General features: G+C 39.0%; 1 protein-coding gene across 3 annotated transcripts in view; it reads left to right on the top strand.

Annotated features, from left to right (window-relative positions):
* Positions 1 to 9,797, top strand: part of DYRK4 (dual specificity tyrosine phosphorylation regulated kinase 4) — a 28,229-nt gene extending 18,432 nt beyond the window's left edge. For all 3 annotated transcript variants that reach the window (XM_068654077.1, XM_068654069.1, XM_068654060.1), the window contains 6 exons: positions 858 to 939; positions 2,517 to 2,689; positions 3,842 to 3,902; positions 4,443 to 4,572; positions 8,692 to 8,846; positions 9,301 to 9,797. In XM_068654077.1, coding sequence (XP_068510178.1) covers positions 858 to 939; positions 2,517 to 2,689; positions 3,842 to 3,902; positions 4,443 to 4,572; positions 8,692 to 8,846; positions 9,301 to 9,539 — 840 coding nt within the window. In that variant the 3' untranslated portion in view covers positions 9,540 to 9,797. The remainder of the gene's footprint in view (positions 1 to 857; positions 940 to 2,516; positions 2,690 to 3,841; positions 3,903 to 4,442; positions 4,573 to 8,691; positions 8,847 to 9,300) is intronic.
* The last annotated feature ends 6,222 nt before the right edge of the window (positions 9,798 to 16,019 follow it).

Raw genomic sequence — 16,019 nt, 5'->3', positions numbered from 1 at the left:
ATAGGTATAAAACTTGTTGATAAACGTAGCTATCTCTCTGCTGAGAAGTGGAAAAGACCGTATGATCAGAAAGAAAATCAAAGGAAATTCTTGATCTCAAGAGATTTTTAACAAGGGTAGAATTCAACTATCCAGCAGAGAGCTAATAGGCTATGTTTCCTCATTGATGCAGATATTCCTGAGCTAGTTGTATAGGAATCACTTTTCAAGTTAGAACTGTAGGCACACAGTACTACTCTATCAGCACCCAGCTAATATGTCGGTAGGACTGTAACATTGTAATTCATTGCTACTTTGATATCTCCGCACCACACTATTGTGAGGTGGAAAGAGATAGGCTCACAGAGTCTGGTGAAGGTTGAAAGAAATAGAGGGAAGATATGTGAATTACAACTTGTTCATGGGGCAAAGGCTTTCTGTGTTTACAAAAATAATGGTTCTGGTTAGATCATCATGTGACCAGATACAGTTTGCCTTTTACTAAGTTAATAACAATGGGTTTGCAGGGGCTCATTCTGCTCACACAGCAAGTAGTCTCTCTGGCTGGTGCCTTGATAGCACCACACACTGTGCAGTGCAGTGGCTTGGAATGTATGTCAAGGACCAGTGTGCCTGCCTAGCTAACCTTCAAACTGTCCGTTTACAAATCTCCCCTCTGCTTTTGCACACATTCCTGAATGTGGTTGCCTACTCATGTTAGCAAATGCGTTCTCAGGGAAGATGAAATTTTAAGCTTTTGTTATGCAGATAAATGTAGACCTGATATATGTTGTTTCTTTACCCAAGTGTTCACTAACCTAATGGGGTGTTAACCTTTTTTTTTTTTTTTTTTTTCCCTGTGATTTTTCCCCCTTTAGGAGAACATATTATTATACCACAAAGGCCAAGGTTCAGTTAAAGTTATTGATTTTGGATCAAGCTGCTATGAACACCAAAGAGGTTTGCAGAAAAGTCAAGTTGATGTAATTTTCTTAATAAGTTTTCTTAATTTTTAATAATGTGGGAAAAGCTAATTCTTTGATTGATCTAATATGGTGGCCTATGTCCCTAATCAAAATCTGACAAGCTGTTCAGCCATTGGTGGTGGAACATATACTTGTAGGAAATAAATAAGCTATTACCATGTTTCTTCTTTGTCCCAAGCCTAATCAACCCTCTACTGCTGTTGAACTTAGAATTGCCTTTGCAAAAATGGTTAGCTGAAATGGGCCTATCCAGATAATCCCAGTTACATGATTTAACAAATAGTTTGTAGGATCAGGATAGGTCCAGAGATCCTTTCCCAGTGGAATGGTTAAAAAATGGGCACTTTTTGGATGAATACAATGAGGTAGGAAACAGAAAAGAAAAACAGAAAGAAATCTAGACTACATTTTAAAACCAAAACTAGTCTTGAATTACTCCTTTATTTTCCTATGAAAGTTTGATATATAAACTGAACCAAACATTTTCATTTATATTTTGGGATTCAGCCCGTTAGATTTGCATCACAGTTTTGTAGGAGCAGGTCATCATTTTAGGTTTTCCCATATTTGAGTAAAATATAATCTGAAGACACAGCCTAAAATATTTGCAGATAGTAACAAACTGAAACATAAACATCAGTAGAAAGAAAGAAGGATTATGACTGAGACTCTGTCAGCTGAAGCAAGACTCAGTGCAACCCTCAATTTGGTACAGTATTAAAGAGTATAAAACAAAAAAATCAGTTATTTATTTGTGATAAAATTACAGAAAAACAGCCAACAATTATACAGTTGGCCAAATGCACAGATTACCACCATGGTGCTCTTTATCTGTGCAGATTTGGTGAAATCGCATGCTGTGCAGAACTAACTTTTCAGGGCACTTTCCTTCCAGAAAGATATCAAATATATGGGAATATAAAGAACTGCAAAAATATAAATAAAGTGACAATCAGGTTGATAAGAATAAGGAAATAACAGTGCTTGTATACTGTAATAGTTTTCATTTGTTTGAACTGACAAGAGGCAAAAGGATAAATCTACTCATTAGGAGTCCAAACTTGGAATGTGATTTTTGATAGTTGCTGTGAGGCTATAGCTCAGACAATAATGCATGAACAGGGGAATAAGAAGGCAACAGGAGATATTCCCTAGATATCAGTAGAAAAAAGTATTTCCTATAGTGTAAGATAGTGATAATGAAGAACTGTTGATTCATTCAAAGGGAAGACCTGCAAGTATGAAAGTGAACAGAGTAAGCTGAATCACAGCATTAGAAGAAGAGTTTCTTTCAGTAAAACCTATTGAAGTATGATTTCAAATAAAATAGTGCTAAACATATTGCTCATTGATTTTAGAATGGGATAAGGGAAGGTTTTCAGAGCCTGTGTGAGCAGTCCATTAATGGGAGCTAGTAGTTAGAGTAGATATATGGTGCTTGAACATAGATATCAATTTTACTGTGGAATCTGGAATCCACATTTCTGTCTCAATTACAATATTTTGCTTCTTGTCAATTTTTTTTTTTTTTTTAACATTTTTTTGTTGCAGTGTACACGTATGTTCAGAGCCGGTTTTATCGCTCACCTGAAGTGATTCTTGGTCATCCTTATGCCATGGCTGTTGATATGTGGAGCTTAGGCTGTATCATGGCTGAACTTTACACAGGCTACCCACTGTTTCCAGGGGAAAATGAGGTTGACCAACTTGCTTGCATCATGGAGGTAACTTCTGGGATTGTATTTTGAATTACATACTCACTTGATAAACTGTGCTGCCAGCAACAAAAAGAAATTTCAAGAAATGAAGAAGTATAATTGATGAAGATACAGCCTTTTAGAGAGAGGTTTATTGCAGCCACAAGACACTTTGAAAGGATAGGTTCTAACGAGAAATTGTTATTTCTATTTCTTGTGCTAAACGCTTCTTTGTACATTCACTGTCTTGCTTCTGAAGGAAACACATTTTAATCTGCTCAGAATTTGTACAGAGAAGCTACCACAGAAGAAGTATATCTAGGGGGAAGGAAAAGCAATACAAATTATATAACAGGCTCCTCTTCTCTCAGAGATCACAGAACTGACAGTCAAGTGAAATCTGTCAAGGTCTTTAGTCCAAGCTCCTTCTGAGAGTGAGATTTTTGCTGATCAGTCAGCTGGGGCTTTGTCTAGCAAATCTTGAAAACCTCAAAGTCTGGAGTTTCTACCACCTGTCTGCATGAGCTGTTAAAATGCTGCTCTATTCTCCTGGTGAAAAAGTTTTTCTTCATCGTCACCCTGAACTTCTCAAGCCACAGTTTGTGGATGTTGCCCCTTCTTATACTGGCTGCCTACCAAAGAGTTTGACTCTGTCATCTTTGTAACTGTTTCAGGAATGTAGTGTGATACACGTATATCCTACCTCAGATCATCTACCAAATGTTAGAGTAGGTGCAAAGCTGACCCATGAAAGCGGCTGCATACCAACCACTACACTGCAATCTGATGTTGAACTCAGCCCCAAACTCTCATCCTTCTAGTGCCATGTTAGTTTGTACAAGATTTTTCAACAGCAGCATCTCTCTCTTTGGCTTCCTACGATGTATTTTATTAACAGAAATGCTAGTTCTTAGAGCCCTCTGTGGATGAAGATCCTGATGTCAACTTTTATGAGAAGACATTTTCTATGTGCAGACAACTTTAAGGGAATCCATTAATTCCTTCCAAAATAAAATATATAAAAGCAAATGGCTTTTAGACATTTCATAGTCAGTTGCTACATTCAGCTTCTTTTCAAATGGTGTTAGGTGAAATATCACATCTCTCCTGATGGCTGTTGTGTATGTTTATGAAATGAGCAGTAACTCCATGTATTTTTTATTTTTTTTTGTATTGAAGGTTTTGGGTCTTCCACCAGCTGATTTTATCCAGGCTGCATCAAGGAAGCGAACATTCTTTGGTAACTGATTCTGTTTGTTTTTCCTTGCTGGACTCCTCTGCTCGTTAATCACTGATAGAGCACTGGTAGAAAGTAGGGTTAGAAGAACTTAAGCTGCTTCTTAGCTGACAACACTTCCTTCAGAAAGAGGTATTGAGGTAAAGCAAATTGATAACATTAGGCCTACAAATGAATGTGTTCCTCTGTTCTTCATCTTTTACGGGCCTCATATTGCCAAGCTGAGAGAGAAGAAATTGGGAAATCCATTCCATTGTTACGTCTTAAAAGATGTTATTTCAGAAAGGAACACAGGCTTGGGGAAACTAGTTTAGACTAAGTTAACTTCTCTGGATATCATGTGGTTTAGGAAAAAATTAACACTTAGTGTAAGATGCCATCTCTAGGATGTAACCAGTATTGTTTGCCACAATGCTGACAGATAATCAGTTGAACAGGACAAAACTGGAATTAGCGGTATGGATGCGTACTGTTTTTGCAACTCTTAAAGTTTTGGTCAAGATTTTTAATGTGATTTTTTTTATCACGTTTTTATTTTTTAAGATTCCAAAGGTTTTCCTAAATCCATAACCAACAGCAAGGGAAAAAAGAGATGCCCAGACTCAAAGGATTTAAGCACAGTGTTGAAAACTCATGATGCTGGTTTCTTGGACTTTCTGAAAGGATGTCTAATGTGAGTTCATAGTTCTGATTTACATGCAGCAGACTGGTTTTGAACTTGCTTTCAATGTCTTGTGCCTTTAAAATCTTTGTATCTGTTTTTGGCTTTTGTGTGTGTGTTTTTGTTTGTTTATTTTGCCCTTCATGGTATTATTAGGGTAGCTATTACAGATACTCACAGCTTATTGCAGTGAAAAATAATTGCACAAAAAGACTCAGTGTAAGGGACTAGTTCAAGCTACGTTTAAAAAAAAATGTCATGTCTAAAAACATCTCTCCTTCCTCTGATGTTGCAGACTAAACTTTAAAAGCAACATTTTTCGTCTCTTTAGACCTTTTGTATTTCATCCTTTCTGTTTTATCTAAAATAAAGGTTCGTTCTTCTATGGAGATAGGCTGAGGGTGTTGGGGTCATTCAGCTTGGAGAAGAAAAGACTCTGGGGAGACTTTATAGCAGTCTTCCAGCACATAAATGGGACCTACAGGAAAGCTGGGAATGGACTTTTTATCAGGAAGTACATTGATAGGACAAGGAATAGTGGTTTTAAACTAAAAAGTTAGTTTTTGATTAGATATTTGGAATAAATTCTTTCCTATGAGGGTGATGAGGCACTGCAACAAGTTGCCCAGAGAAGCTGTGGATGCCCCATCCATGAAAGGGTTCAAGGCCAGATTGGATGGAGCTTTGGACAACCTGGTCTTATGAAAGGTGTCCCTGACCATGGCAGGTGGGTTGGAACTGGATGGTCTTGAGGTCCCTTCCAACCCAACCCATTTTATGGCTGTGATTCTATGATTCTGATTAACACAAATAATGATAATGCACTGTCCCAAGGCAGTGCATATTTGCAAATCAAAGTTTGGTTTTGTACTTAAATCAGCCTCCTACTCTGGTGGGAATAAAGTCTTCCAAAATTTCCTCCAGTGGGAGATATATTGGGAGCTAACTTAGCTGACCTGAATTTCTTGATCATATTTTCTGTGCTAGGTCTTGGAAATGGCAATCAGATGGTATGTTATGGTATATGTATGAAAATAGTTCTGCTTCTTTGAATATCTGCTTGCAACGATCTCACTGTCAGTATGTATGTTCCGAGGGTGAGATTAGACTCTTTTTGGTTATAATATGCTATAGAAATTCCCCGTTGCACAGGATAAAAGGGCAAAGTATATTCAAGCATGTCTCCATTCCAGAATCAATAGTATTGTTTGCTTGTTCACTTCTTTCTTGACTGTGGTAGTTAGTGTGGAGAATTGCTTAGCATATTTACTGGAGTGTTACCTTGTATTCTGCATGCTGATTTTTTTTTCATTACCATAGTTATACTTACTTCTCGTTGACGGCAACACAATGTACGTTTCAAGAATGATCTGATCTGAAGTATCAGATAGACCATATTTTTTCCATTCTTAAGATTGAAATAAAGTTTTATAAATCAGTCAATCTCAGAATGCAAGAAGAGCCTAATATGTCTCAGGTCCTGTCATTTCTAAGATAATATGTTGACTTCACTCCAGTCAATAATTTTGTTACTGTAGGGCAAGTAGTATACAAATGTTTTCTTAAAGGAAATTGATGACTGGCACAATTTTCTAAAATGCTAGACACAAATAACATGGAAATGTTTACGGTCTTCACAGAAGGTAGGAATCAGACAGATTCTCTATGCCATGAACTTTTTACATAGTACCACAGAATAATTTAGGTAGGAAGAGACCTCTGGAAGTCCCTGGAAGTAGCAGGAAGAGACCTCTGGAAGTCCCTGGAAGTAGCAGGGCAAGTCCAAGCAGGGCAAACTTGGATCAGATTGCTCAGAACCTCATCCTGTTAGGTTCTGAGTATCTCCAGAGAGGAAGAATCCACAGACTGTGGCAACCTGTTCCAAATACAAAGCACTCTCATGTTGAGAGCATTAATGGCAAGGTGTCTTTGTGTTTGTGTGGGGGAAGGGAGAAATATTTCAGTGTCAGCAGCATATCATCTGTCTTCACAAAGTCATTGGGACTTTTTTTATAAAAGAATTATTGTTGGGAAGGCAAGCTATTTCATGGCTCAAGTACGATCATGGCTTTTCCAAAGAGGTCAGGTTACAAAGCATTTTACATGGTGAGACTCCATGGTATGAGGTGTCATTTTACTAATAGTTAAAATGAAATCTGTTGGGAGGTGGTTACTAATGAAGTTTTACTCATCCACTGAATGAGAAAACTGAGCATAGAGGAACAAACTTGTGTCTGGTTGCCTTAAATATTTACCTCTTATTATAGGTAGAGTAAGCTTTTGTTCTAATTTTTACTGAACTGTAATGGCAGCAGAAGCTGGTTCCACGCCTTTTGCAGTGCTACCTCTGCCTTATGCAAGGCTAGTATTTTGTGCCTTGTTTAACATTGTAAAATTCTTTCTAGCAGTTATGGGTTATTTTCCTAGAGAAATCCAACCTAGTTTGCAGTTACCTCTTCTCGTGTGTCTTGCACAAGAAGATTGCTTTTAATGTTCTCTGTTTGCTAAAGCTGTATGAATCATTGAATCATTTTGGTTTGCTGGTTGAATCATAAAATTTAGAAACAATTTCAGTGAAGCAAAGACACCTGTAAGCAAGTAATTTCAGGTCACAAAAAACATTTATGCTGCAGTTTTTGTTGTTATTGTTGTTTGTTCGTTTGTTTTAATTTTCATAGGTTTGAAATGAAAGCTCATTTGGTGACAGAAAGAATTGATCTATTTGGTGTTTTGAAGTTGTCAATCTGTGTTTTTCCAAAGCAGCTTTGTACATTTGCCATGACCTCACAGATATTTTTGTTCAACATATATATACCCATTTTGCAGATGAAAACTTGAGACTGAAAAAGAATTCAGTCAGCTCTTGTGATGGCAAGAGCATCTTTTTTTTTTTCTACTTCATTTCTGTACAGTTCTAAACAGCATTGATATTGGGCAAATCAGAATGAAACACCCTGCAACTAATGTAGAGATTTGTGACATAAATATTAGGATTGTTATGAATGCAGTGTGAATGGAAATGTATGGTTGCTTAAGCACTGGAGTAAACAGCACAATGAGGGCCCAAAGAATTGTGCATATTGATAACAAATGATACCGTTCCCAGGACACTGGTCTCCCTTGTAAAGCTGGGAAGTGCAGTGTTTGTGTTACAGCCAGGACAGTCAGGAAGCCTGCATTCTGGTGATACCACAGCACAGGTGACCAGCAGTGAAAAATCTGAAAGGTTGCAGAATATCACCCACACCATTAACTTTCCTGTTAGTCAAAAGCAAACAAAACAGATACACATTACAAATCTACAAGTGAAAACAGACGATGAGTAGTTACCTTGCACAACATTCCAACACTTATGGAGATCAAAGTTGGAAAGGTTCTTATGTGGAGGACAACGCCTAAACGCCAGGTGACTTCTAAAGGATACGAAAGGTCTGTCCAAGGACTATTTCACTGTCACTAGTCAAGAACAACCCCAGAGGTGTGGTGAAGACTCGGTAGATGTCATCTCTTGTCATCTGTGTGACACACAAGTGATCTCGGCCAGAACACTTGGTATTTGTGAATGTGTAGATGTGAAAACTGCGTGAATTAAACCTGTGAGAGAATGAATGTGAGAAGGTAAAATAAAATTAGGAATTTTGTAAAAATATCACCTTCCATTTCCATAATAAGATCTCTCATGAATTTGTTAAACTAATTCTCCATATTAGTTTCAGATGCAGCTAAATTAAGGAAGATTTATCTTTTAATGAATTACCCTATGTCTGATTTGTGTTCGCATTCTTGGAGCTTGCATTGACAGAATGTGAAAACTTTGAAACAAATATTCAGTTGGGTCCCTACCCTAATAACACTATAAACTGCACATTTGTGTATTTAAAAATATCTAGATGCTACAGATCAAAGCAAAGATGAGATCAGCAAAGCACATAGTGCTGAAGTAAGTAAAAAGTTTTTAGCAAGTAGAAAGATGGAGAAGATCAAGTAAGATTTTTCTTTATTTTCCATTAAAATTCTTTTGTTTCAAAAAATGGCCTCATGGCATGGCTTTCAAATACTGAACCTCTTGGCTTAAACTAACTTTCAGTTATAGCTACTGTTGAATAACTTTTTGCCTACTGTGGATTTAAGGTGGGAACCTGCTCAGCGCATGACTCCAGATGAAGCAATGAAACATGCATGGATCCAGGAACCAAAAATATGCAGAGCAAAACAGAAAATGCAGGTTTCAAGGAAGCTGAGTGATGGCTCTTTCTCTACACCAGGAAAGAAAAAAGAGAATATCCGTAAGCATGTCTACCTGGAAAACTAACTGCATTTATATTGGTGTTTGGTATTTCTTTATATTTCATAGCATCTGACCGATGTAAGGTGAGGTGATAGTACACACTATGCAGATTATGAACAGTCTCTGGAATCTAGTGAATAGAGCAACTATTTCTTACCTCTACAGAAATAGATCTGCCCATTACTTATTTTTGTAGTGGCTCCCAGCAAGAAGACAGGTAGCACTAAAGGTTCACAGAGAAAGCTTTTCCCTGTTCACAGCAAAATAGTTATGGTATCTGACACCATACCATAGTGCACTTCACTTTCAGAGCAAAGAATGCAGCAGTGGTTGTTGTGAGATCACAACAGAAATTTTCAACTGATTTTTTCCGAGTTTGTAGTGATCGTGTGTTTAGCTGCTGCTGATAATCCACAGTCTCACCCTATCATTTTATTTATTTATTATTACAGAAAATATCTGGAAAGATACAGCTGACAATGTGAAAAGTGAACTGGGTGAAAGACTGACTCTCACTGTGCCCTCCACAGGAACAACAGAAAATGATGTACAGAATCCCACAATGAAACATGCTATTCCAGAGAAACTTTTGGATACTGAAATAGAAAAGCCAATCAAAAACGATCAAGCAGAACACAGTGGTGAAACAGCTCTTCCAAAAAATTCTTTCTTTTTCCCACCAATTAAGTAATGCAGAGTACAAGTAATGATTGGTTCAGTTGCATACCTGGTGTATTTTGTAGGTACTTGTACTCAGGAATATAAGCTGTATCTGTCTGAACATGGACTGTGCATATTGTAGGTTTATTTAATGTTCATTTTACTTTGAAATAGTCCAGGAAAAAAAAAAAAAAAGAATTTGAACAACATTCATTTTCCTCACCTCCATCCTTGCTATGTTCAGAGATACTTTACAACTAGCAGCAATAAAATGGAGACTGTAGAGACAGAGTGGCTTGTTCGTGATGTTATAACAGATTTCTGAATTTTAGGTTTTCCTGAAGCTAAAAGAACAAATGTATTGACTAAAGGATCTGAATCCTTTCACTTACAGCATAAATAAGGAATAATTCACAGATAGGCTTGCTGGATTTACTTCTGTATAAAACATAGAAATCAAACACAGCATCTCCACTTTCCTCCTTCTCTAGCTCATCTTTTTTTTTTGTGTGAAGCACTAGATGGAAGCCATTGTCGCACTTTCTTAGCAGACTTAGGAACGTAAATTATGTTCTTTTGCTCTTCCACAATTACAGAGGGTGGTATTTCATGCCCATTTCTTCAGGGACTTCACTCAATACTCATATCAACAAGAAAAAGGAATTAAAGCAAGCTGTTTAGATTCATGGGAATTGTTCTCCATAGGAACTTAATAGTCCGGGAAAAAAAAACAAACAAACAAAAAAAAAAAAACAGAAACAAACAAAACCCACAAGATTTCTAGGAACCCTGTGATTTCTATGCTCAATTTAAACATTAATCTCTGTGGCACACACCTCGTTATGACTCATTTACCTTACTGTGGCTTATGGATAGTACTGCAAAATATGAAAGCACATAGTGAGGAAATTGTCATACAAAATGCAGCTGCTGCTGTAACAGTGCAAAATAGTAGTCCCAAGAGAGCTAGGTGATTGTCGGTGTTAAGAGTTACCATAACAGCAAACTCCCGCAGGCCCTATGTGCAAAAGAAAAACCCAGAGAACAGGAAAGTGCTCCCTACACAGTTCTAATACAACAATGAATAAACAAGGCGTCTGATAGGGTGCAGAGGCGACTGCATTACAAGAGTCCTACTGTAGGTGTGCTGCCAAATATAAAGTTAATGGAAACAGTCATCTCAGAGAAAATGGGCTGCACAATACAAAGTGACCATTCATGTGGGTTTCAGGCAAGTCCTGGGACTCAGGACTGCACAGCTGGAAGATAAGTGACCCAACAGGGCAACAGCCCATTATTGGGTGTAATTGAGTGATTAAGCGTCTTGGTATTCTGGCAGTAAAATGTCATTCTGCTGTGATTCAGATGTTACTGACAAGCAGGCCAACTTGCAGTGCCAGAATTGTCTGTATCTCTGGCTTCAGAGAGACTCCTGTTCAGCTGAACTCTCCTGAAGACTATAAAAAGCTTCTGTTCTTCCATGGAAGGATATGCCAGAAAAAGTGAATTCTCTTGTGCACTGCATTTATTTCTGTGATTACACAATACCTAAAGAGGGTGAGTATCAAGTGGGAGGTACACAGAGTCCTTACCATGTTTCACGGAGAAGGAATCCCGGCCCTGATGGGAATGGAGCTAGACTCATCAGCAGTGTTAGGGAATATTCAGATAGGTTTTTGCAGATGTTTGGAAAATATTTTGGATATTTCTTGAAAGTAACACAGAAGATGAGAAGCAAAAGGTTTCCATTTAAGTGCAAGGGTTCTTTGTGGACTAAGAACAGCAAGAGTACTTATCCTGATAGCATGTAACATAAAAGGTCAGATTCTTATCTCCTTGGAAAAAGAAATTGTACAGTTTCTATTCAGTTGCTGTTCCTTCTCCAGCTTTGTTGTGGTATGTTCACTTGATGACTGTTTAGGCTGCTCCAAGTTAAAATATCTGTTTTCTCACAATTTTGCACTTGTGTATTTGTCTGCTGTACCTTAGAGACAAGGTTTTGGGGTCGTTTATACCAACCTTTTTTTGATAGTATTGTTTAGTGATAATGAAGCCCCAAACTCAGTCTAATGTACGGGTTCATGTTCTGGAGCTGCAGTTTCTTCCATTAATTCACAATTAATACATTTCAATAGCTTTTTGTAGTAAGCAGCATCATATTGCTTCTCTTGGCATATGTTTGTGTTTTTTCAAGACATCCGGAGCATATAGAAACAAAGCCACCAGAGACTGAAATTCAGTGTGATTATCCTATTCACAGTAGGCAGCTAGATGGCATTTTACTGTAGCTAACTGGCTCTTCTGTATTTTGTCTTCCCTTCTTTGCTGACCTGCTGTTATTTTTTAATTCTTTCAGCCTCCACAGTGATTTCCACTGTCCAAGTATTTCTTAATAAGGCCTCTTTTAGATAACTGTTGGATTATTTATTTATTTATTTATTTTTCAGATATGACAGAAATAGATAGAAATGCCTTGGTAGAAAGATCTAGTCCCAGATATAGGTAGCATCCAGTTCTTTGAGCTGTAAAGGGAAAGTCAAAATACTGAGAACATTCCTCTGACTCCTGCTCTGTTTGAGCTACCTGCAGACTGATACCACTGAGTTTAAGAGAAGTTGCAGGAACCAGCACTGTTGCAGAAGTTGGTATTTACAGGATGCAGGACACAAATCTGTAGGAAATCAAGCTGTGAAAATATAGGTGCTCGTTGAACAAGTGAGGTGTATTCCTTCTCTCCCTGAAACCTCATTTAGAAAACGTCTGTGAAAACTAATGATAATACATGCACCTTGGCTCTGCTGCTTTTCTGGAATTTAATGCATTTTGGGAAAAAAAAAAAAAAAAAAAAAAAAAACATTGCCCCTCCTAGGAGGCTAAGTGTAATTGCTGTAAGTCAAACAGTCACTGCCAGAGCCAAGATCAGACAAGACCAAACCGTGCGGATCCTCACTTCCGTGCGCTTCTCTTACTCGTGTGGGATCCTGAAGTTGGTTCCTTTATTCAGGGTTGATAGAGTTGTCATCGGTGGCAATGCTGGAACACTGCAGCCCCAGCTGGAGTAACGCAGAAGTGCAGCTGTTCACGAGGTGATGCCTGTCTGCTCGTTTGGGGTCGTTCGCTAATGTTCTGATGCCATCTAGCGTTACAAAAGGCTGCGTGTATTCTGTTTCGACTGCATTGCTAATGGCTCTTTAATGCCCAATAAAAAAGTAATAAGCTCATCAAGAACAAATCTCATAGAACAAAGGGTGACAGTGATAAGATCTCTCTTTAGATCTAGAATGTTGTAGCCTAACCTGGGCACAGAGCCACACCTCAACTCAAATAACAAGAAAAAACATATTATTTTATATACAGGTAGGGCTGAGCTATGTGGAACATTACCTCAAAGTAAGGGAAAAAAAAAAAAGAAAAAAAAAAGGCTTAAGTTTAGTAATTGTTTTACTGAATCAATGCAGCCAGGACAGGATATGCAGGAACAGCAATTTGATTTCCTGACTGTGCACACCATGCTAAGACCTACTGACATTACCTTTGGAGATGACCAGAGGGGACAAGATGGCTACCAACAATGTGAAGCAATCGCTTTTCCTGAGCATCTCAGCAGTAACACAATACCTACTTTACAAGCTGTAGTAAGTTTATCCACACTCAGAGAACTGAGCCACTGCCTGTCAGTCAGGATCTTCCTTATTCTTCCACACCCACTACCCATCCCAGCTCTGTTTCCCCACAGGTCATGGGACTAGAGGAACCCTGCACAACCTCTGCAGCTGCAAAAGCCATCCAGAGAAAAAAAAAGTCTACTACACATAGTCCTAATGTTCTCTAAAGGAAACCTAATAGTGGATCCTCAATGATGGCTTGCTTAATTGTATTGTAAATTAAGCAACCTATCTGTCTTCCCATAGTTATGTTCTCTCCTCTATACCATTGGGAAAAATCAAGAACCTGAGTGTAGGGTGGGACGTGTCAGGCATTTTCCTCTACAAACAACCAGAGGAGAGGTCAACTGCAATCTGTGTACTGGCAGGGGAGAGGGAAGACTCAGCAGTTGGGTCAAGGGGAAAGCTTGAGGGAGAAATCATTGGGTGGGAACAACAGCAAGGTGACCCCTCACCCTGTCTCCCTGAGAAGCAGCAGTCCAATTCTTCCAGAGCCAAGGACAGGAGAAGAATGGCAGGTCCCTTTTCTGAGGCATTTAGTGCTCAGCTCGTTTATCACCTAGGTCATCGTATATCTTATTTGTCCCAAGAATGAGTCACTGGAAAAGTCTGAACCCAAGGAGAACAGCCCAAGATGTTTTGTTTGCTTGCTTGCTTTTAATACTGTTACTTTTGGTGCTCCCATTACTGAATTCTTTCTCAGACTCCATCTTGACACCTCTTAGTTGTCAAGATGTTACTAATTTCTAGATGTTACTAAACATGTTACTAATTTTTGGCTGTCCACCCACGTGGGAAGCCTGTACTAGTAAACTATTGTGTGAATTTTCCACCTGGGTCTGCCCAGAGTCATGGATTGCCAGTCTCTGATGACTGTAGTGTGTGACTGTTTGGGGGTTCATGCTGGAAGGGACAGGAAACAAAGTGGCAGGGGCTGAAATGGCTCTAGGGAGAGATGAGAAAATGTACTTAAAAGCTGGGAGGGATTGGGATGAGATGAGGTGGTCCTAAGTTCTGGAGGCCACATTCATCTGCGTTGATGAAAGACAAACAGAAGAAGCAACTGAGTCTTTGTTCTGCTGAGAAACATTTTATACATATGTATACATAGGAATCAATCAACTACCACTACAGTAGATGTGTCTACCTCCAAATGGGGAAAGGTCTCCCTCCCCACCTCTCCCATCAGAAGCTTTGGGGAATGGAGCAACATACACAGCTTAGCATGAGGCTTGGGCAGAGACACTGGAAATAAAGCAGCCACTCAGGAACATGGGGATTTCACTGACCCAAGATGTCAAGGCAATCATGAGGAACCTGAGAGGAACCATTGGGAAAAAGCCCTTTCCTCTAAGGACCTGCCCATTGCAGTCAATATTCTTATTGTACACTGAGTTTGATGTATATCAAATAGAAAATGCAGTGCAACATCACTTACTTCCTCCTCTTTCTGTGTGTCTCCATCTGCCACATAAGACAGATCCTCAGAAGTACTGTTGTGCCCTGTGGTTCTGACCCTCCTCATTCTTTTCACACTTGGCTCCTGCATGAGCACTTAGTTTTTCTAAAGGAAGGGTTATCTTCTTTCCTCTGTCATTTTATAATCATCTTTGGCATGTGGCTCACTGCTAATCTGTGGTATCTTACTGTTCCTGAATCTCTCTCCCATGCCCCTTAGTAGTGGTGTGCAAACACCACATCCTGTTTCATCAAAGAAACCATGCAATTCTAATCCTTGTCACACAGCTAAGCCACCCCTCTTTGTAATCCTGGGATAACCATGTCTTCCAGCAGTGTATCAGTTCCATTCCCTAATACCTTACTCCTCTCAGTGTAAAAAAGGGATTTTCTGCTTAGAAGAATAGAGAACTAGCAATGATGAAAATTTCTCACACCAGCAGGTCTGCAGAGCATCCTCATTGTAGCTGTGTATATTCCCTTCCCTTTTTCCCTCCCTCTACTTCATTAACTCTTGTCTTGGGTTCTCCCCACATGAGGGCTGAAGTCCCTCAGTTTTGACACCCTGTGATATCCTAGCCTTTTGTCCTACTATATTATCACAGCCCTCAGTCCTGGCTGGTGTCCCTAGAACAGTGTGCTGGGCCTCTCTGGAGCAGAGAAGCTTTAAAATGTTGGCATTGTACTACATAATTCATAAAAGAAACCGCAAATGTACTTGCTGCCTACAGCAAGACTGTCAACAATGTAAGTGGGGATCCAAGAAATCTGTATGCAATGTGATCTGTTTAAACCCTATCCCTGAAGATCAGATTAGATATCTCTCCTTCTCTGTTACTCATTTGTCCTACAAGCACTTGTCTCAGCAGAATAATACAAACGGGCTTTTCTAGGCTTTCTTAGCACATAAGTCAGAATGAACTACAACCTTCAAAATCCATAGACCCGGGCTATGTTTTGTAGTGCATTATGCAACTAGACAAATTGTAAATGAGATTCACAAGGCAATTCCTGGCAGAACTTGTTGGAAGCCTGCTGAGGCATTTGTTTTTCTTATCAGTACTCTGAATCCTCCTGGAAACCATGTTAAGATAGATGAAAGACAGGGAGGTGAATGGAGATAGCCAACATGGCTTCACAAAGGGCTGGTCAGGTTTGACTGATTTGGTGGCCTTCTAAGACAAAATGACAAGATTGGTGGACAAGAGCAATGGCTGTCATCTACATTAACTTGTGTGAAGTTTTTGATATGGTCCCACTGAACACCCTTGACTGTAAATTGGAGAGAAAAGGATTTGATGGATGGACTATTCAGCGGATAAAGAATTGGCTGGAGGGTTATACTCAAGGAGCTGCAGTCAATGGTTCAATATGCAGGTGAAGACCTC

This window comes from Anas acuta, chromosome 1, assembly GCF_963932015.1.
Source record: "Anas acuta chromosome 1, bAnaAcu1.1, whole genome shotgun sequence".
NCBI lineage: Eukaryota > Metazoa > Chordata > Aves > Anseriformes > Anatidae > Anas > Anas acuta.
This window is presented reverse-complemented; position numbering and strand designations above follow the sequence as displayed.